The sequence below is a fragment of the Trematomus bernacchii genome, unplaced genomic scaffold (assembly GCF_902827165.1).
Source record: "Trematomus bernacchii unplaced genomic scaffold, fTreBer1.1, whole genome shotgun sequence".
Classification (NCBI taxonomy): Eukaryota; Metazoa; Chordata; class Actinopteri; order Perciformes; family Nototheniidae; genus Trematomus; species Trematomus bernacchii.
The window spans coordinates 233491-256836 of NW_022987516.1; the positions used below are offsets into that span (position 1 = coordinate 233491).

Here is a 23346-nt window from a genome sequence, read left to right on the forward strand (position 1 = left end):
CCAAACGGTGTGCCGTGAGGCAAGTCCGGGTGTGCCGTGGGATTTTGTGACAACCATACGTTATTATTGCAATATACAACTACACAAAAATAATTATTTTTTAATTTACTCTATCAGTACTGTATGCACTCATTTCATAATACAGAGGCAAACTCTATACCTAAAAACAATTCTTTAAAAAAAAATCCTCACAGAACCCCATATTTCGCTGTTAACGCAGTTGCACAGGTGGGAATTATAAGACCGTGACACATCGAAGGCTGAAGGACAACATTAAAACAGAGAAACACGCAAGAGGGAAAATGGAGCGCTTTCTTGTGCGGAGCAAACCACCAACCACCAGTGCAGAGACTGCCGACAACCCACCACCGAAAGAAAAGAGGAAACAAACTGTCAGCAGACAGTATCATGAAAGTTACCTGTCTTATGGCACTGCAGGCGAGCGGCAGATTTCCCCTACAAATAGACGAATCTACTGACATAAGTGGGGCTGCCCAACTGCTGGCAAACGTCAGATATGTTGATGCTGACTCTATCAAAGAGACGTTTTTATTCTGCAAAGAAATGGAAAGCCATACTACGGGAGAAGATGGTGAATTACATCAAATCAAGGCCCCTGAAATCTCGCCTCTTCTCCCAGCTGTGCGCCGAGATGGGAGCCGACCACCAAAGCCTGATCCTCCACACAGAGGTACGTTGGCTGTCACGGGGGAAAGTCCTATCCCGTCTTTATGAGCTTCGGGAAGAGCTTTTGGAGTTTTCACGTGAACACGCTGTCCCACATAAAGACAAGCTCGCGGATGAGAGGTGGTGCGCCAGGCTGGCTTACCTCGCAGACATATTTGGGCATCTCAACGAGTTAAACGCCAAGCTTCAGGGCAGGAATGAAAACATTTTATCATCCACAGACAAGATTCGGTTCTCTACTCTGGTTTACATGAAGAACAACAGGAGGTCACGGCTCTCTGTTGAACAGGACTTGCGAGTGGCCCTCTCCTCAGTGCCATCAAGGATTAAAAAAATCTGCGCGCCCCGACAGGCACATGTATCTCACTAATTTGTAAGTCGGCAAAATATTTACAATAGCACATGTTTCAATGCTGATTGCTGAAATGTTACATTTATAATTTGTAGTTCAGGCCCATGGACAGTGCAGCTTCCTTGCATTGACAGTTCTCTGTGCTGAATTTCTGCTGAGTCTTTGCCTCATTTTTAATTTTGTGACCTGTCTGGTTTAAATGAGTGTGTTGCTGCTTTGATGAAGCCTAATTTCATAAAGTTTCAAATGTAATTTCTGAAATATTTCGTTAATAAATATTTCATGAGTAATATAGTTGTCTTTGTCACATTTTATTTGACATTAGTAAATAATTATGCACATTTACAGATATTTTACATGATATGAGTGATAACACGTGTTATAAGGGCTATTTTGCACAATAGGTGTGCCTTGAGATTTTTACTTGTCCTTTGGTGTGCCTTGGGCACAACAAGTTTGGGAACCACTGCCCTAGTGGTCCGCAAAGGCATTGCAAGTGGGCCGCCAAATAATCTTTTTAATTTTTGTATTTGTACAGGCTAAAGACACAAACATGGACATCACAATAACATATAGGAGATGACATTCCCATCTCAGACAACAACACAACCAGAAGAAATAAAGATACAGTCAGTAGGATCACTTCAACATTTCACAAACACAAATAGGTTGCCAACATTAGGAAGTGATGCTCCTGACTAGCATACAAGTTTAAGAAGATAATATTAGTTTGAAAGAACTCAAAGCAATAAACAACAGGCTCTGTAACCAAGGCAACGTTAGCCTAACATGTTAACAGGTCAACTAGCTGTTCACACTAATCCTAATATTATCCCTAAATATTAGCAAATTCTATTTTATTTTTAAAACATATTGATGTAACTACATACACATATCGGTGTAAAGAGTGACACACACAGCTGGGAGACCAGGGGACACTAAAGAGTGACGCACACAGCTGGGAGACCAGGGGACACTAAAGAGTGACGCACACAGCTGGGAGACCAGGGGACACTAAAGAGTGACGCACACAGCTGGGAGACCAGGGGACACTAAAGAGTGACGCACACAGCTGGGAGACCAGGGGACACTAAAGAATGACACACACAGCTGGGAGACCAGGGGACACTAAAGAGTGACGCACACAGCTGGGAGACCAGGGGACACTAAAGAGTGACGCACACAGCTGGTCTCTCCAACAATGTGATCACATGACTGTAAACCGACCCTCATTAGAAACTGATGACTGGTCAGTTCTCAGTGTTTCAGGAGACATCTGCTCCGAACAAAGACTCTGAACCACTGAAGCCTCCATGTCTTCAGAGCTCCAGCAGAGTGTCTCACCTGGCAGGTACGTCTTCTCTTTGGGACTATCTGGTGTTTCCATGGCAGTGTCTTCTCTTTTTGTAATGTGTACTTGTTGTAATGTGTACTTGTTGTAATGTGTACTTGTTGTAATGTGTACTTGTTGTAATGTGTACCTCTTTGTAATGTGTACTTGTTGTAATGTGTACTTGTTGTAATGTGTACTTGTTGTAATGTGTACTTGTTGTAATGTGTACTTGTAACCCCAGTTCATGTTTCACCAACAGGTTGACTTCATGAGATCATGGACGCTGCTTTTTGTGAATCTTTATTCAAATTAATGACGATCACTACAGTCTTCAGCATCAGCTTTAATACGTTGCTTCAAGAAAACTTTATTACAGACACAATCAGTGAGACACATGGTAACCAATGAGAAGCCTCGATTTAAAACACCAACATTTAAACCCCAGGACAGGAAGTGGTCTCCTCCTACAGAGGACACAGAGACACTGAGGAGTCAGGCCATACCCCAAACCCAGCGTAGAGAGGTTCAGTGAATGTGGTTCTGAAGGTGTGGAGGTGGGTCAGTGTGTCAGAGGAGACTCTGTAGAAGGAGAGAGAGCCAGCAGCATGATCCAGATACACTGCTACTCTACCAGAGGAGGAGGAGAAGGAGAAGGAGGGGGAGGAGGAGGAGATGGGTGTTTCTCTCTTATTGTGCCAGACAGAGTCACCATAATCAGAGCATCTCAGACACCAGGACTGATCATTATATCCGAACCCACAGTCCCCACTGCGTCCTCGCCTCCTGATTCCTCTGTAAGTCACTGATATAGAAACCACTCCTCTCCTCTCGACCTCCCAGTAACAGCGACCAGTCAGAGCTTCTCTGCACATCAGCTGAGCCCAGACATCAAACCTCTCTGGATGATCAGGATATGGCTGCTCGTATCTCACATGTGTCCCCTTCCTGTTGTTCTCAGACAGGATGAGGTTTCTGTGTGCTGTGTTTGAGTCCAGGGTGAGTCCACAGGAATCTGATGAGAGACACAGACAGCAGTTTATCATCAGACTCACCTGCAGGCTTTCCTCTCTGTTAGTGATCTTTCTATAAAGCTTCAAGAGGTCATGTTCTAATGAATAAATAGCACCTCCATCATCTGTGTCTTTAGAGAGAAGCTGACTGATCCACACTTACACTTCATCAGAACTGGTTTTAACCTCTGCTCTCCACCATGGTCCAGCCTGGAGGAAGAAACACATGTGAGAAACAGAACAGCGTATTGTTAGAATAAAGTATTTATCAATGTTCATCATAATAATAATAAATCCTATGTGTCCGAAGGGAGCAGGAGGGAGCAGATGCTTATTGATCCCCCTTACTTAGTGCTGATCAATGATTATCCTTTCAATCATTTCTGCAAGTTATTCCTACTTACATATTTACATTTATACATTTACAATCATTTCTCCTCTTCAATCTCCTTTCTTCATTCTCATACTTTCCCAAAGAAGTGTTTCTGTACATCCTTCAAAGTGAATGCTATGTGTGCTTTGTTTGAACTCCTGCTCCAAGCCGCTCCATGAAACCCCCCCCCCCCACAGATTGTTCTGCTCTTCTCAGAGTTCTTCTGACCTTGAGTTGTTTCAGATGTAGATCTCCTCTCAGATGATACCCCCCCTCTCTGTCTATGAACAACGTCTGTAGTGTCCTAGGAAGTAGATGATCTCTTGCTCTGTACATGATGCAGTTTGAAATGTAACCAGATCAGTAAACTTCAGTGTGTGTGACTTCAAGAATAATGAATGAGTGTGTTCAAGATATCCAACATTATTGATTACTCTTAGAGCCCTTTTTGTAATGTGCATAACGGCTGCAGGTTGGTTTTGTGTTTCCCCAGATCTCCACACAGTAACTCAGACATGGAGATATGAGTGTATCACACAGAGTATATCATGATGTGATATGAGTGTATCACACAGAGTATATCATGATGTGATATGAGTGTATCACACAGAGTATATCATGATGCGATATGAGTGTATCACACAGAGTATGTCATGATGTGATATGAGTGTATCACACAGAGTATGTCATGATGTGATATGAGTGTATCACACAGAGTATATCATGATGTGATATGAGTGTATCACACAGAGTATGTCATGATGTGATATGAGTGTATCACAGAGTATATCATGATGTGATATGAGTGTATCACACAGAGTATATCATGATGTGATATGAGTGTATCCCACAGAGTATATCATGATGTGATATGAGTGTATAACACAGAGTATATCATGATGCGATATGAGTGTATCACACAGAGTATGTCATGATGTGATATGAGTGTATCACACAGAGTATGTCATGATGTGATATGAGTGTATCACACAGAGTATATCATGATGCGATATGAGTGTATCACACAGAGTATATCATGATGCGATATGAGTGTATCACACAGAGTATGTCATGATGTGATATGAGTGTATCACACAGAGTATATCATGGGGTCCCCTTCTGGAGCCAGGCCCAGAAGGAGGACTCGTCGGCGAGCATCTGGTGGCCGGGCTTGCCACGGTGCCCGGCCGGGCACAGCACGAAAAGGCAACGTGGGCAACACCTCCGCTTCTCCATCCCGCGGGCCCACCACCTACAGGAAACAGCAATGGGGTTGGGTGCGCTGCCAGAAGGGTGGCAGTGAAAGAACATAAGGATGCTAATACGTGTACGTGGTACCAGAGCACCCTAGGCAGTTATCGTATCATCGGACCTGAGGCCGTATGTTTTGGACACTCGGGTAAAGAGAGGGGCGGAGTTGTCAACTGATCACCATCTGGTGGTGAGTTGGGTTGAGTGGCGGGGGAAGCCTCATGACAGACCTGGTAAGCCCAAACGTGTAGTTCGGGTGAACTGGGAACGTCTGGAGGAGGCCCAAGTTCAGGAGGCCTTCAACTCACACCTCCGGCGGAGCTTTTCGGGCATTCCTGTGGAGGTTGGGGACATTGAACCAGAGTGGGCGGTGTTCAAAGCCTCTATTGCCGAAGCCGCGGCGGGGAGCTGTGGTCTCAAGGTCTTAGGTGCCTCAAGGGGCGGTAACCCTCGAACCTCCTGGTGGACACCGGTGGTCAGGGAAACCGTCCGACTGAAGGAGGCCTTCAGGGATTTGTTATCCCGGGGAACTCCCGAGGCAGCTGCAAGGCACCGACAGGCCCGAAGGGCAGCAGCCTCAGCCGTGGCCGAGGCAAAGCAGCGGGTGTGGGAGAAGTTCGGAGAAGACATTGAAAAGGACTTTCGGGCGGCACCACCAAAGTTGTTCTGGAAAACTGTCCGACACCTCAGGAGGGGGAAGCTGTGTACAGTAAGGATGGGACGTTGTTGACCTCAACTGATGGAGTGTTAGGGCGTTGGAAGGAACACTTTGAGGAACTCCTGAACCCGACAACTCCGCCCTCTATGGTAGAGGCAGAGCTGGAGTATGACGGGGGATCAACACCAATCTCCCGGGGGGAGGTCACTGAAGTTGTCAAACAACTCCACAGTGGCAAAGCCCCGGGGGTGGATGAGATCCGCCCAGAAATGCTGAAGGCTCTGGGTGTTGAGGGACTGTCATGGTTGACACGTCTCATCAACGTTGCGTGGAAGTCGGAAACAGTACCGAAGGAGTGGCAGACCAAAAAAGGAGGGGTCAGGCCGATTGTCGAACCTCAGATTGAGGAGGAACAATGCGGATTCCGTTCTGGTCGTGGAACGACGGATCAGCTTTTTACTCTCGCAAGGATCCTGGAGGGGGCCTGGGAGTACGCTTATCCGGTCTACATGTGTTTTGTAGACTTGGAGAAGGCATATGACCGGGTTCCCAGGGAGTTACTGTGGGAGGTGCTGCAGGAGTATGGGGTGAGGGGGTCTCTACTCAGGGCCATCCAATCTCTGTACTCCCAAAGCGAGAGCTGTGTCCGGGTCCTCGGCAGTAAGTCGGACCCATTTCAATTCGGACCCTGGCGGAGGGTTGGCCTCCGCCAGGGCTGCGCTTTGTCACCAATCCTGTTTGTAATATACATGGATAGGATTTCGAGGCGTAGTCGTGGGGGAGGGGGTCTGCAGTTCGGTGGACTAAGGATTGCACCACTGCTTTTTGCAGATGATGTGGTTCTAATGGCTTCATCGGTCTGCGACCTTCAGCTCTCACTGGATCGGTTCGCAACCGAGTGTGAAGCGGCTGTGATGAGGATCAGCACCTCCAAATCTGAGGCCATGGTTCTCAGCAGGAAACCGATGGACTGTCCACTCCAAGTAGGGAATGAGTCCTTACCCCAAGTGAAGGAGTTCAAGTATCTCGGGGTCTTGTTCTCGAGTGAGGGAACAATGGAGCATGAGATGGGCCGGAGCATCGGAGAATCGGAGCGGTACTGCAGTCGCTTTACCGCACCGTTGTGACGAAAAGAGAGCTGAGCCAGAAGGCAAAGCTCTCTGTCTACCGGGCCATTTCCGTTCCTACCCTCACCTATGGTCATGAAGGATGGGTCATGACCGAAAGAACGAGATTGCGGATACAAGCGGCCGAGATGGGTTTTCTCCGCAGGGTGGCTGGCGTCTCCCTTAGGGATAAGGTGAGGAGTTCAGTCATCCGGGAGGGACTCGGAGTTGAACCGCTCCTCCTTCGCGTCGAAAGGAGCCAGTTGAGGTAGTTCGGGCACCTAGTAAGGATGCCACCTGGGCGCCTCCCTAGGGAGGTGTTCCAGGCACGTCCAGCTGGGAAGAGACCAAGGGGTAGACCTAGGACCAGGTGGAGGGATTATATCTCTTCACTGGCCTGGGAGCACCTTGGGATCCCCCAGTCAGAGCTGGTTGATGAGGGGAAAGGAAAGTTTGGGGCTCTCTGCTGAAACTGCTACCTCCACGACCCGACCACGGATAAGCGGGAGAAGATGGATGGATGGATGGTTAACTCACTGCTGTGAACATAATCAAGGGAAATGAGACTTCCTTCATGATGGAAGACCAGAGATGAAGGAGATGAAATTAGAAAAATATGAGGAGTCACTCTGTCCATACCTGAGAGTGTCCAGTCCAGAGAGTGTATCCTCCAGTCTAGCAAACGGCAGCTTCTCTCCTGAGTCTCCTCGATGATTGTAGCTCAGGTCCAGCTCTCTCAGATGGGAGGGTTTGGAGCTTAGAGTTGAAGCCAGAAAAACACAGCCTTCCTCTGACAAAATAGCAGGTTATTTTCCTTATATCAAGTCATTGGATATTGTTGCATAATTATCTGTACATTGTCCAGTATAAGTTCCACCCCACAGAGAACCATCAGTTTTCCCACAGAGAACCATGGCCCTAAACCTGACTGACTCTTATTCCTGCTACTGGGAGATGAGGCACGATACCAGCAGATCCCAACACCCACTGAGGGTGTGGACACAGCTCTCTCTCCAGTTATACAGGAAGTGGATGGCTCTTACTGTGTCGCAGTATACTCCTGCAGTAGCCTACCATCTACAACACACCCTGGGGGGTCACAGTAATAACCCGTCCCTTCCTCACCAAGTCATGTTGGACGGCAAATGATACCTCCTTCCATTTGTAAGCGGCTGGGCCATTAGACATGACTAGGACATAATCTGCAGTGAGCAATCCCAGTGAGGCTGAGCAATGTGCTCCTCTGATGTTTAGAGCTTACCCTACAGTCCCCTTTAAAACATGGAAAATGACACTGTCTGCCTCCATGCAGCATTGAACAGGAATGTAAATCACAACTGTCCAATCTTATGTCAGGACAAACCCCCACAGTTTGTGCCTGTGGCCCCTTCTGACCACCTGAGCAACAACAGCTGTTCTCCAAGCCCTCAGCTCTGCCTCCTGAACTCAGGGTGCATCAGTCCCATTCAACATCCTGAGACAGCAGCTAACCTACACTGTGGAAAACAGCCGGGGTTTATCCATGACTCCCCGTCCTGAGATATCTGACAGTTTGGCAGGACAAACCTCATTCCAAACAGAATTGGCCATTTCCTGGGTAAACATAGCACTCAAGGACTCACTGCCATTTCAGACACAACTGATGACTTTCTGGTCATTCCTCTGATCCATCCTCTCCCCAACACTGGCTTTTTGCATCACCCACTTGTATTACATATCTCCAATGTCCCACCAGGAGAAACTCATTAATATAGCGGTTAATATTGGTGGTTCAGTGGTCAAATTCTCGCCTGGACCCCCAGGTCCGATTCTCAGCCAATGCAACAGAGTGTTTTAGTGCCGCAGTGGCGCAGTCTGTAGGAATTTGTGTTGGGAACCGATGAGTCGCCGGTTGGAGTCCCGATCGGACCAAAATAATACGGAGTGTAGACTGGTTCCTGGAGAGGTGCCAGTTCACCTCCTGCCCTCGAGCAAGGCACAGAACCCCCAACTGCTCCCTGGCGCTGGACAGACTGGCCGCCTGTTTTGTTCAGACCTCTCTCACTTGTGCTGTGCATGTGTGTGTAGTGTACTATCTGTTACCACAACCGAGTGAACAACTGAGCTGAATTTCCCCTTTGGGATGAAATAAAGCGTCTTCTCCTTCTTAATAACATCGGCTGCTAATCATAATGACGTTGGATAGTGTCAGTGTGGTCGGACTCTCAAAGCACAGCAGTCTCTTTTCCTAAGTCCTGATGAATCCTCCTATCATTAAGCCCAAGATGTTTCACAGAGGTTACGGAGTAGTGGTTAGGAAGAGACGAAAGGCGATATATTTTGGACAATTTTACCGAAACCCAAACTTTCTAATCCAGGAACGGTAATTGGATTCCTAAAATGCTGATCTATAAAGGTTCTACTACCCCTCACCTAGAACCAACAGGGTGACCTTGCCAGAAACTAGTGACCCTGACCTCTCTGCTTTCAGGTGTACCTCAACCCTGACACCATGTGGAGGTGATGGTTCTCTGAGGGGGATATCAGGAGTCTAAAAACATGATGCATTGTTGTGAAAAATAAAAAAAGTTATATTTTGGTAAACTCTTTTTTAAAGACCTACCTTCAGGGTCTGATGGGAATTTTGATAATTTCTCTTCTAGATCATTCCTCGGGATCTTCTTCAAAACGTCTCTGGTCACATTAATGGTGTTTTTGTCGTAGTGCTGAAGCATCAGTCGCACTGTGTCAATCCGGTCTGCTTTCTCTAGTCGACTCTCTGGGATTCCTGGGAATCCTAGGACCTTATCCTCCAGGTGCCACTTGAATTTTTTGAATTCTTCACCCCCCAAATTTTCTAAAGTTCTTAATAGGACATCTCTAGGTGTCTCCATCTTTTATTCCTGCAGAGCAAAGATACAGAGAAAGAAAATATTTATCTTACAGAACAATGTGTTGTTTTATTGTATTTTTGTACTTTTGAATACCATAACAGGCCTTCAGGATCCAAAGAACAGCCGCCATGTGACTTTGGATGGCTTCAATTCAGATGTCGAGTTTGTGAATGCCCTAATCGGTTCTAAACTTGTTTTAATACATTAGACTTCACGAAAGACATTCAGGAAGTCAATCATAAACTTGAAGACAATCAGCCCCATTGGTCCAAATGGACAAATCTGTGGAGCAGAGTTCCCGTTAGAATATTTTTTTGCCAGTCAAAATGTCCGTTAAAGTTGAAATCTTCCGGACAAAATTAGAAAAGTGCCGGTCAAAGGTCTTCTTTGTTATCTATTGAGCTTTAAAACAAATGTATATGATTCGATATTAAACAAACTAATTATAGTAGATTAACTACATTATTAAAAAGTGTAAAGTAACTTACAATAACGCGGGAATAATAAACGGAGCGCTTTCTCTATCCTGACAGCCCGCCAGTCTCATGCAGCTCGCAGATCCAGTAATGAATGACCCGACAATAAAAAAACATATCTATAAACTAGGTAGTTTGAGAGGTAATTAAAATAGCTACGTGTGATATTCTCATTTCATTTCATTTCAAACCTTTATTTAACCAGATTGGTCCCATTGAGATCATAGATCTCTGTCACAAACGAGCTGAGGACCAAAATGCAAAACACGGGGAAACCAGGGATAGTCTGTAACCAGCTTTATTGAAGGCAATAACTGGTAGGAGACGAAAAGGCAGGTAGTAGGCAAAGGGCTGGTCGGGGACAGGCGAGGGTTCCAGGAGAAGGCAAGACGGGAGTCGCAGGTACAGACCGGGTCAGGGAGCAGGCGTGGCAGAATAGTCCGGGTACAGGCAGGGTCAGGAATCAGGCGAGGCAGGCAGGTCAGGGACAGGCAGGGTCGGAACCGGGAGAGCAATCTGGGAAGTAATGCTGGAAAGACTGGCATGCTGCAAAGTACGATCTGGCACTGAGGTGAGAGTGAAGTGGGCCTATATACTACTGGAGCTGATGGGTGTAACAGAGTGAAAGAGAGACAGGGTGTGGCTACCAGGTGACTAAGGAATGTTAATGCAGAAAATAGGTGAGTGAGAAAGCAGACTGTGACAATCTCTTTTTCAAGGGAGACCTGCAGCAAATAGGTTCTACATGAAACATAAAACAATAAAGGACATCATACATTATATTTACAGGATACATTTACATAGTTATAGACATTTACAAGTACCCATAGTATCAACGAGCATTTCATTTAGCCTAGCTTTAAAAACATGCAGAGGAATGAGATTGCTCAGTTTCAATTCTTGCTGAAGATTGTTCGAAGCAAGTGGAGCTGCGCACATAAAAGCTGTCTTACCGAAGACAGTCCTTGCTCTTGGCACATCTAACAATACTACATCATGCGATCTCAGACAATAGCTGCTTGCAACTCTCTGTGTTATCAGAGAGCAGATATAATACGGGAGTTTACCCAACAAAGCTTTATACATAAACATGTACCAATGACTAAGCCTCCGTACAGTAAGTGATAGCAAACCTGCCTTGGCATACAGGGTACAGTGATGTGTAAGTGCTTTACAATTTGTGACAAATCTCAGTGGGCTGTGATAGGCGGCATCTAACTTGTTCAGGCAATGGGCAGGTGCATTCATATAGACCAGATCACCATAGTCCAGCACAGGTCAAAAGGTCACAGAGCCTTTTCCTGGTCTCAAGTGAGAAACAGGACTTGTTTCTGTAGAAGAAACATAGTCTAACCCTCAGCTTTTTAAGCAGGTTATTGACATGAAGTTTAAAAGTGAGACAATCATCAAGCCAGATACCAATTTATTTATAACAGGCAACCACTTCAAGTTTTATTCCTTGCATAGTTACAATATCTAAAACAGGCTCTGGTGTCTTTTTAGCTTTTGAAAAAAGCATTACCTTGGTTTTATCAACATTTAAAAGAAGCTTAAGTTCAGAGAGCTGAGTCTGAATAATGTTAAAAACAGCCTGTAATTTAACAACCGCCTCCTTAATGGAGGGACCTGCACAGTACATCACGGTATCATCCGCATAAATATGTAAAGTAGCTTCATCCACATTTTCACCTAAACTATTGATATAGATGGAGAATAAAAGTGGACCTAAAACAGAACCTTGAGGAACACCATTAGCAATGTTCAACCACTCAGAAGTGAGCCCATCAAAGTGAACACATTGGGACCTTTCAGAGAGGTAGTTCTCAAACCACCCCACTGCATGGCTGGATATGCCAATACTGAGTAGCCTCTGCTTTAAGATGCGATGATCGACGGTATCAAACGCTTTGGACAGGTCAATAAATAGAGCTGCACAACTCTGCTTATTATCTAAAATACTTGGAATGTCATTCACCACTTTCATTGTGGCAGTGATGGTGCTATGTTGCTTTCTGAAGCCTGACTGATGTTTAGACAGGATGTCATTTTTACATAAAAACTCCTTTACCTGTTCACTCACTAGGCGTTCAAGAACCTTAGCCAGAACTGATAATTTAGAGATGGGCCTATAGTTATTTAAAATAGTTGCTTCCCCACCTTTCAGCAAAGGCAGGACATACGCTGACTTCCATACTTTAGGAATTGTGTTTGTGCTGAGGGAGAGGTTAAAAAGAGTAGTGAGAGGTGGAGCAATAAAATCTGCAGCTATCTTTAAAAAGAAAGGTTCCACGTTGTCCGGGCCGGCCGGTTTCTTAGGATCTAACTTGGTTAAAGCTTCATGAACAACATTTACAGTAAAAGGAGTAAAACTGAAAGTGTTTTCCAGAGCACATTGTTCAGAGTCACAGACTGTGGTGTTCACAGAAGCAGAGTTAGTCACAGAATCAAACAGAGAGCCACAGGACACTAAATGCTCATTAAAGCAATGTAACATAGTGGCCCTGTCCGATATAGAGCCAGATGCTGTGGTAAGGCACGGAGGTAGCTCATTACGGATCTCACCGGTGGATATCGATTTTATGGCTTTCCAAAATGTCCTAGGATTATTTAGGTTTTCTGTAGTAACTGACAAATAGTACTTAGACTTAGCACTTTTGACATGTGATGTGAAGCTATTTCTTAGCTGCCTAAAACGCAGCCATTCTACCTCTGAGCCTGATTTCCTAGCCTTTGCCCAGGCCTTGTTTCTCTCATGCAGGAGACTGGACAGTTCAGCAGGAAACCAAGGATTGTCTCGTCTCTTTACTCTAAATGTACGCAGGGGTGCATGTCTATCAATGATCTCCATAAAACCAAGATAAAAATAAGACCATGCAGTTTCTACATCAGCACACAGATCGATTTTTCCCCAATCAAAGCCAAACAGATCATGAACAAAACCCTGCTCCACAAAATGTTTTATGTGTCTCTTAATGATAATACGAGGTTTAACCTTTTGGACCTTAGTGTCCCTAATTGTGGCTACAGCACAGTGGTCACTCACATCATTTGCAAATACTCCCACAGATAAGTATTTATAGGGAACATTAGTTAGAATGAGATCAATTAGGGAGGATTTATTAGGGGACTTAACGTTAGGGCGAGTAGGACTGTCAACAATCTGAGTAACATTCAGAGAGATACAAAGGTTTTTAAAATCCTCTGATACTGCAGTTAACCAGTCCCAGTTAAAATCTCCAAGTAGCACTATTTCCTTGTAGTCAGGTTGCAATAAAAGATTTGCTAGCGAAGACAAGGAGTCCTTGACAGCTGAGGGGGTCTGTAACAGCCCACCACCATGACCTGTTGACCCTTTGCCACTTCTATATTTAAGGCTAAAAATTTGAATTGCTTACTGATAGATTTGGAAACCAATGTGGTTACACTGAACTTATTCTTAACATAAATGGCAACGCCACCACCTTTATTAGGCCGGTCGGAGCGATACACATTATAACCATTTAAGGATATGTCAGAGGCCAAAATAGATTTATTTAGCCATGTTTCTGATAACACAATGACGTCAGCATCAGTCGAGCTCGCCCAAATGCGGACAAAATCTAGTTTACCTAACAGACTGCGCACATTCAAGTGGATGAAACCCAACCCAGACCTAGCTTTAAAGTCAGCAGGAGTAGCGATCTGACTACTACTACTGGGCAGACCAGGGTTAGGTTGGACATTTCCTGACAGTAATAACAACAACAAAAACAGGCATCTTTTCCTCTTAATCGACACACACACATTGTCATCTACTTTAGAATCACCGGAAAAGTCTGCCAGAGTTTGATTAGAGTTTAAGAAGCAGTCCTGAAGTACCATCATCGCAGGCAAACAAAAAAGACAAACATATTTTGTCGAGCAGATTGTCTGTGACAAAGCAACCGGTAACTGTTTGTGTAACACATCCGAACCTTTGCAGGGGATGCCCACTGCGGGTGGCAGAACAGACCTGAATCCAGTAGACTTCTCAGGATGACTAGAGATCTTCTCATTGTCCAGAACAGTTAACAGGCACAGCAGAATCACGATATGGGCCATTTCCCAGACCAGCACACAGTATCCGCGATGTTCCTGGAGCAAATCAGCACAGCAGCAAAGGACAGGCGAAAGCAGCAGCGTGGAAGCGCTCCGGTCTCTCCGTGGTATCCCCGGGGTGAAAGGTCTCCTCAGCAAAGCAGCACACGACACCGCAGCACACGACAGGTGGGAGCAGGCCAAGCCCGAAGCGTGGAGCCACTCCGTCTCTCCGCGACGACTCCGGGGTAAAAACCTCCTCAGCACAGCCGTACTCTACAGGTGGGAGCAGGCCTCCGCAGATCGCAGAGACCAGACAGGTGGAAAGCAGGCAGCAACAGGTGGAGCCGCTCCGTCTCTTCGCGACGTCTCCGGGGGAAAACCACCTCAGCACAGCCGTACTCGACAGGTGGGAGCAGGCCTCCGCAGACCGCAGACAACTAAAACTACTACTTGTATAAGCAGGGATGGCTAAATGTTTGTAAGCAGGAGAGCTAGATGCTAACAGATGCCAGATGCTAACAGGTAGTGGGAGCCTGTAAAAATTGCGACTGCCTCGCGTGAATGACAGAATCTGATATTCTAACCTGAAGTGTGTGTGTTTTGCTCCGCTCACCGCTGCATGTGATCATGCAGAGCTGCGTGTCGACTCGTCAGCAGCAGCTGATCTCTCTCTCCCGTCAGATTAGACTTTACTCGCGTTTATGTCCATATCGATCAGATCTAGCTAGTTCTAGCTAATGATATGACTACCTGCTTATTAAAAGACACCTAAACAATAAGCGTCGCTATGCAACCGGGTGAGGCCAAAAGGAATAGCGCAGCATTATGCATTTGTTTACATGCCCACCGGAGGCATTACCAACAGATCAACGCACAATCAACCCATACAGGACATCTCTTTCTCCACATTAAGTGTTAGACATTAGAATTGACTATTCTTGTCTGTCACATACTCTTTTGTCTGTCACATACTATTCTTTTCTGTCACATACTATTCTTTTCTGTCACATAAGTGGCGCAACTGATGCGGTATTGCGCTAAGGGGAAATTATTTTGACCGGAGAGATTTAAATTTGCCGGTCTTCAGCATATTTTACCGGTCATAGTCCGGTAATTACCGGCTAACGGGAACTCTGCCGTGGAGTTCCTCACACACACACACTCTCTCAGCGGCGAAACTGTGACGCGCTGTGGTGGGGGTGCTAGAGAAGCCTCGCAGCGGCGAAACTGTGGTGCGCTTACACTGTAGGTGCGCCGCGTTTGGGGGTGCGGGGGGGGCTGGGTGCTAGTGGAACCTCGCAGATGGGGGTGCTGCAGCCCCCTCACCACCCCCCCTTCCCGCGACCATTCGCGATGTCTCGCAGACCCCACGCAGCAAGCAGGAAATGAACCCAGCTCACACTGTCCGACCAACACGGCACCCAGACCCCACGCAGCATTTTCATCTGTTTGTCATTACTGGTGTCATTTTCTGGTTGCTAACGCCATAATAATAATACATTTATTTTGGGGGCGCCTCTCATATCACCCAAGGACACCTTGAGATGTCAGCCGGGGTAAGACAAGACAAACAACAGTAAATGGACTACAGAAGGACACAAAAAGACACAGGGTACAGTTTATAAAGAAAATGCCAGTTTGAACAGGTGGGTTTTGAGTTGGGTTTTGAATGTTGTTATGGAATCAGACTGTCGGATGTGTAGTGGCAGGGAGTTCCAGAATCTGGGCAGCTGAAAGCTCGAGCACCCATGGTTTTGAGGCGAGAGCTTGGGACGGTGAGAAGTCCTACGGATGAAGAGCGGAGGGTGCGGGAGGGGATGTACTCCTGAAGGAGCTCGGTGATGTAGATGGGGGCTAGCGCTTTATATGTGAGTAGAAGGTTTTTGTAGTCAATACGGTAGCATACAGGAAGCCAGTGTAGCTGAGTGAGAATGGGGGTGATGTGGTCGGATGAGTTGGTGCGGGTGATGATCTGGGCAGCAGAGTTCTGGATTATTTGCAGTCTATTGAGGAGTTTGATGGGAAGGCCAGTCAGAAGTGCATTGCAGTAATCAATCCGGGATGTGACGAATGAGTGGACCAGGATTTCAGTGCTGGGTTGGGACAGAGATGAGCGGAGTCTGGAGATGTTCCGAAGATGAAAGAAGGCGGTGCGGGTGATGTTTTTTATGTGTGGTGCGAATGAGAGGGAGTCGTCCAGAATGACACCGAGGCTTTTCACTTGGGCAGCGAATGGTATGGGGAAGCCGTCGATGATGATGTTTGGTGCTGGGGTGTTATGTGACTTGGTGAGGGTGGATTTGGAGCCGATGAGCAGGGCCTCAGTTTTGCTACTGTTAAGCTTCAGGAAGTTCCTGCTCATCCAGCTCCTGATGTCCTCAAGGCAGGTGGTGAGGGAGGTTGGGGGCAGGGCAGTGGTGGGTTTGGAGGAAATGTAGACCTGTGTGTCGTCGGCGTAGCAGTGAAAAGTAACCTCATGGTGACGGAGGATTTTGCCCAGGGGGAGGAGATATATGATGAATAGGAGTGGACCCATAATCACTGATGTTCTGCTGTAACGGTGTTGGACTCATCAGAACAGAGTTGGCGCTGACCAATCAGAGCACACTGGGCTCATACGGAGGGGGGGCAGGAGCTCCAACAAGCCGTTTAGGACAGAGAGTGAATACACATACTATACAGAGATGCTGTATGAGAAACCAATGTGAGTTTGGAACATTGAACAATGTAAATCTATTCTAGTAGACCTCAACAATGGAATTATGATCAGTAGAAATGTCCATGTCATGGGACCTTTAAATGTCTTGGTTTGGTAACCTGTCTTTAAAGAGCAGAAACTGTCTCAGTCAGATCATAAAGTGGTCTAGCAGACTGATTGGTGAGTCTCAGCTAAACCTGGAGCCCCTGCTCATCAGACCGTTACAGAGGCTGTCTAACTCCATGTTTAATGAAGACTCCCACCCCCTGCAACCTGAACTTCAGCTTCTTCCATCGGGCCGGAGGTTAATCTCCCTAAAGGTGTAGAACCAAGAGGTTTAAAAAAAGCTTTGTGGATGTTCTGGAGCCAGAGGGACTTTTTAAAGATGTGTCTGTTGTCTATATTGTATGAAGCATGTGTCACAATGGATACCTTTTCTTACTTCTGCAAACCAAGTTGACCTACTGCTACAAATAAGTACCATGAGAGAAATAAGAGAGTGACTCAGCCGGCGACCACACACCTGGTTCTGGTCTCTGGCAGTAAGCTGGTTACTGGACACAGAGCTGGGTCCAGGTCCAGGTCCAGGTCCAGGTCCAGGTCCAGGTCCAGGTCCAGGTCCAGGTCCAGCAGAATGAGGTCTTTGCTATGGGCTTGAAGACACACAGAACGTTTGAGTGAATAATGAGTACTGAGCTGTGACATGGAGAAGAGTCATGGACAGGTGAAGATGTCATGTTCCCCAGAGCCTTTAGAGGGGGGGGCTTCCTCCTCTCTGTCCTCACTCTGATCCATAGCAGAGCCCCCACCTTCACACAAACACAACAACATGCTCATTCATTACCACAAGCTTTACATCACAGGTAGCCCCTCCTCTCAGATATTCAGGAACCTTGTTGGAGCCTCAACAGGATGTGATCAGCCCAGAATGTTCCCCACAGCCCCAGAACCACACAGAAACCCAGTGTGTTGACCCATAAATATGTGTTAGTGTGTCACAGTTTATCACAGCACACACAAACAGTCACTTCAATGTAAAGGTGCATCTAAAAAAAATAGAATATCGTGGAAAAGTTAATTAATTTCATTAATTCAATTCAAAAAGTGAAACTCATACATTATATGGATTCATTACACACAAAGTGAAATATTTCAAGGCTTTATTTGTTTTAATCTTGATGATTACATCTTACAGCTCATGAAAACCCCAAAATCAGTATCTCAGAAAATTTGAATATTACATAAGACCAATAAAAAAAAGGATTTTTAATACAGAAATGTCGGCCTTCTGAAAAGTATGTTCATGTGTTTGCACTCAATACTTGGTTGGGCCTCCTTTTGCATGAATGACTGCATCAATGCGGCGTGGCATGGAGGCAATCAGCCTGGGGCTCTGCTGAGGTGTGATGGAAGCCCAGGGTGCTTTGATAGCGGCCTTCAGCTCGTCTGCGTTGTTGGGTCTCGTGTCTCTCGTCTTCCTCTTGACAATACCCCATAGATTCTCTATAGCGTTCAGGTCAGGCCAGTTTGCTGGCCAATCAAGCGCAGTAATCCCATGGTCACTAAACCAGGTCTTAGTACTTTTGGTAATGTGGGCAGGTGCCAAGTCGTGCTGGAAAATGAAATCAGCATCTCCATAAAGCTTGTCAGAAGAAGGAAGCATGAAGAGCTCTAAAATGTCCTGGTAGACGGCTGCGTTGACTTTGGACTTGAGAAAACACAGAGGACCAACAGCAGCAGATGACATGGCTCCCCAAATCATCACTGACTGTGGAAACTTCACACTGGACTTCAAGCAACTTGGACTGTGTGCCTCTCCACTCTTCCTCCAGACTCTGGGACCTTTGTTTCCAAATGAAATGCAACATTTACTTTCAGTCAGTGATGACGGTATGGGCTACAGACAGGAAGTAAACACTAACATGAACACTGTATGGACTACAGACAGGAAGTAAACACTAACATGAACACAGTATGGGCTACAGACAGGAAGTAAACACTAACATGAACACGGTATGGACTACAGACAGGAAGTAAACACTAACAGGAACACGGTATGGGCTACAGACAGGAAGTAAACACTAACAGGGACACGGTATGGACTACAGACAGGAAGTAAACACTAACATGAACACGGTATGGACTACAGACAGGAAGTAAACACTAAGAGGAACACGGTCCAGAGAGTAAAAACACGTGAGAGTCACGTGGAAAACGGCCTTACAGGATGTAGCTGTCAGCCTGCCAGGAATGTCAGTTAACCAGTCTACACTTATCTATGAATCAAAGTGGGAGGGGTTGTCCAGTAACCAGGGATAATCTACTGTGGACAATCCCCACAGGAGCCATTTGGGGTGAAGTGTCTCATGGACACAACGACATGCTGACTGCAGTGGGTTTTGAACCTGTGCTCCCCTGATCCGAACACCAACGCACTAGCCCACTGCGCCACCCGCCTCCCACTTTCCTAACAAGAGAACATAATCGAGGGGTGATCAATAAAATGTCCATATTTATATAATTCTCCAAGTTATGTCTCTGTGTGCGCTGAGGAGTCTCAAACAGGCGTTTGTTAAATCATTTTAAGATTGGCTTTAATTCTTCATATAAATGAGAGGTAACATTTTATTGATGGTATTATTTCCACACATTTCTCTCCATTCTTCCTTCTGCCAACGGTGTCGCAGTTTCTCGTCTCTCCCGTATTTCTGCGTACCGCGTACGCATGGGTCAGAGTTTGCGTGGAGGACCGCACATTTTCCGCTCAAGTTTGCTTTTTATAAATCGCAAAGATTGCTTAGAAACTGGCGTACGCCATCTTGTGAGCGTACGCTATCTTGTGAGCGTACGCTATCTTGTGAGCGTACGCTATCTTGTGAGCGTACGCTATCTTGTGAGCGTACGCCACGTTTATAAATGAGGCCCCAGGTCAGCCCAGAATGTTCCCCACAGCCCCAGAACCACACACAAACTCAGGGTGTTGACCCATAAATATGTGTTAGTGTGTCGCAGTTTATCACAGCACACACAAACAGTCACTTCAAAATATGAATATCCCACACACCTGAACTGCGCTCAGTAACCATTCAATAACATTTATTTGTTAGAAAAAATATAATTATTTGCCATATAAACAAAATGTAACAAAACGTCTTTAAAACATAATTGTTTGGCTAAAAATATGTACGTTAATACATGTTCCGGACTTGAATTAAAACAAGGTCTTCTGTGAACTGATCAGAAATGTATATTTGATATATCATTGCAACATGAACATTACTTTTCATGCTAATGTATTGTATAGCCCACTTAGATGTATTTGTTACATTTTCAAGGCTCTTCAGTGAAACCAGGTCAGTGTTGGAAGACGGGCCCTTCACACCCCTTCCCTTATTCAGAGTATTAAGAGTTAGACAGGAAAACAGTCACGACTTGTTATGGCGCATTTCCACTACACGGTCGGCCTCGGCCACACTCGGTACGGCTCGGTACGGCTTGGCCGCGTTGGGCCTTAACAGGGCCGACTCACTTCATGCTGCGCTTCCATTACAGTTTAGGAACTGGGGTAGTTACTATAGTAACGCAGTGTAGGCGGAGCCGTGACGTCATCTTCATTGAGAACTCCAGAAACACAACACAGCCGTTAGCTGTGAGCACTCAGAGCTCACAGCTCCTTATATATGTTCAGAAACTCGACAAAAGTTAAACAAGTACACACCACAGAGTGCCTGTGTCATGGTGAATACAGTCGCTGCTTTATTTATGTCTGTATAGGCCGTTGTTGTGAGTGTGGACGGTCGGAGCATATACTGCGTTAGCTTAGCCAATCTCCATCTAGAAAAACACGCATTTTAAAAGGTTTTTCGCCTGCCGTCTGTCTGCAGACTTGACAAAGCATTAATTCATGGTTTTTACTAACCGGTATCAGTATGTTGTTACTTCGGCATCATTTTGAAACGTGTATTACAATTAAATCACGGTCAAATATGTCCATCTTGTTGTAGTTCTAGCCCTCTTGCCAGCGCTCCTCTCTCTAGTTTAGCATACTCAGCCCGACTCAGCCCTGTTTGTTGGCCCCGATAGAACCACAATTTTCTAGGGCCAGAAAAGAGGTGAAAAAGTGGCCCCGCGCCGTGCCGCGCCGGAACTAGGCCTAGTGGAAGCACAACCAAAAAAGGGGACGGCACGACACGGCACGCTTAAAGCGAGCTCCGCGCTGCAGTGGAACTGCGCCATTAGAGCGGGTTCTGACATGCCCTGCACAGTGGCGGCCGGCCCATAGGGGCGCTAGGGGCGCCGCCCCCCCTCTTCCCACATTAAAAATAAAAATAAAAATAAAAATAAAAAAATATATATTTAAAAAATTATTTTTATTTTTATTTTTAATAAACAAGGTAAATATTATATAATTGGTATCAGTAAAATGTATAATCTACAATAAAATCTCGTTTAAAATTGTGTTACGATGTCTAAAGTTACTGATAAGTCACATGTTTCCTGCCTGGCCTTGCCCATGTATCATTACTCCCTCTCGTCTGGGCACTATGCACAGCGCCCAGACGAGAGGGCAGCAAGTGCAGCAGAAGCCAACTGTTGCTATCTTTAAACTATGCCGCCGAAACATAATTTCAGCCAATCAGCGTCGTCAAATCTGATGGTCACAGGGCTCCTACGTCAGCGCCCGGTGCAGTCTGTGAGTTGTTTGGACTCGTATCCAAGGAGACAAAACAGGAAGCTGTCATACACTCTGGAAGCTACCATTAGCAGCTAATGAAAACTCAGTTTTTGACATAAAAATTGAATTATGGATCATCAATCATTTTTCAAAGTGACAGACACATTGGATTAACCTATGGATTAACCTTCAGCTGCGTTTTTCTCGTTTTTGATCAGAATTGTTATTCTGCAAAAGGTGAACATGTCTCCGTGTTTTGCTACCTAAAGCTACGTCGTGTGATGTCTGTATTTGCTTCCCCTGTCGCGAGTTCTGATCGCTCAGTGATGATACTTATATTTCTAGAATCTTGTTAGCATAAGCTTGTTTGTGCATATCCGATAAGTATATCGATTGATTTTTACCTAGAGTGCGTTAGCATTTTTTTCGCTCAGGGCTCATTTAGACGCTTCTTCTGAGACTTGTGTTTTGTTTCGGTAAACATGGTTCATATCATCAGTTAGCTGCGTTTCCTCTGAGTAGGACACATGAATAGTTTATTACATTTTAAGAAGCCCTGAGACACAGTTTCGTGAGAAAAGAAACGGGGGAAAAAAGCCCCTTAACAGGTTAAATGGGAATTAAATTAAGTAATTTTGAGTGTTCCCAAAGCCCCGGTGTTCTGCAGTTTGTGTGGGCCTACTGTACTGTTACACAGTTTATGCTGTAGAAACTATGTCCAGGACAAGGTGTTTGGAAGTTTTGGAAGATTCATAGCTAACCACACTGAAGATTATGGAGGTATTGATCAGTCTTCTCATATTTTTAAGCCTCAAATTGTCCTTACCCCCCCCCCCCCCCCCCCCCCTCTAACATCACCAGAAGTCATAATTTAGGGGGTCTTACATCCCCCTGGACCCCCCTAGTATTGTTTGATCACCATTTCCACAGCCCCACCTAAAATATTTTCCACCAGCCGCCACTGGCCCTGCATTTTTCTCTGATGAAGAGAACTCAGAGAACAATCAGACTGCAACTCATTCTACTTGAAACACTGACAACAGTACATGGAGATCTTTCTAAACCCATTCTGCTTTCACTCAGAGAGAAACCCTACACAATATTTCAGACAGATGTTTAGAATCAGCATCAAGAAACATGTCCACTCACAGACTCTCTTCAGGTCCACTCACAGACTCTCTTCAGGTCCACTCACAGACGCTCTTCAGGTCCACTCACAGACGCTCTTCAGGTCCACTCACAGAAACACTGCTCGTCTCCTCTTCAGTCCTGAGTCTGTCTGCATTTCCGCTATCTTTGCTTTTTACGCAGCAGTTTAAACACCAACTGTCGCAAGTAAGAGTTCCGTGAAAGACAAACTCTGTACTTCCCCTAACAGCTGCAGAGGAAATGGAGGGGGGGGGGGTGGGTGGGGGGAGTGCCACAGTAGTTTTCCACTCAGGGCTAGCCTTTATACACAGAAAAACTTATATTATGTTCAAGGTTCAAGGTTCAAGGTTCTTTATGGTCAAACTAACATAGCTACAGAGTAATTATGTCGTTGAAAATCTTATGTCACAGGCTTCTCCAACAATGCAACATAATAACACAGATAGTAAAAGTAATACAAAAGAAAAATAGTTCTAAAGTAAAGTGAGTATGTGGAATAGTGCAGTACGAGTCTATATACAAGTTATTGGAATGATATATATTAGATAGTAGATATATGTATGTATGTATATGTATATATATATATGAGAGTGATACCTGTCTTTGTCTTCAGCACTTACTATCATTGATGTCTGTTTTATTCAAC

The 23346-nt window shown here is 45.5% G+C and overlaps 1 protein-coding gene across 2 annotated transcripts; it reads right to left on the reverse strand.

The window, feature by feature from the left end:
• Window positions 1–2651: 2651 nt before the first annotated feature.
• On the reverse strand, window positions 2652–22902 carry LOC117471260 (stonustoxin subunit alpha-like). Of its 2 annotated transcripts, none has more exons than XM_034116129.1 (6): window positions 22724–22902; window positions 17400–17529; window positions 9373–9652; window positions 7410–7560; window positions 3546–3592; window positions 2652–3384 (listed from the first exon to the last, which is right to left on the reverse strand). In XM_034116129.1, exons 3-6 carry the CDS (start codon window positions 9641–9643, stop codon window positions 2837–2839), a joined length of 1017 nt encoding a protein of 338 aa, XP_033972020.1. In that variant the 5' UTR covers window positions 9644–9652; window positions 17400–17529; window positions 22724–22902; the 3' UTR covers window positions 2652–2836. The 2 variants fall into 2 exon arrangements, with proteins under 2 accessions (XP_033972020.1, XP_033972028.1); XM_034116137.1 differs by having other exon boundaries at window positions 22701–22902.
• Between the last annotated feature and the right edge of the window lie 444 nt (window positions 22903–23346).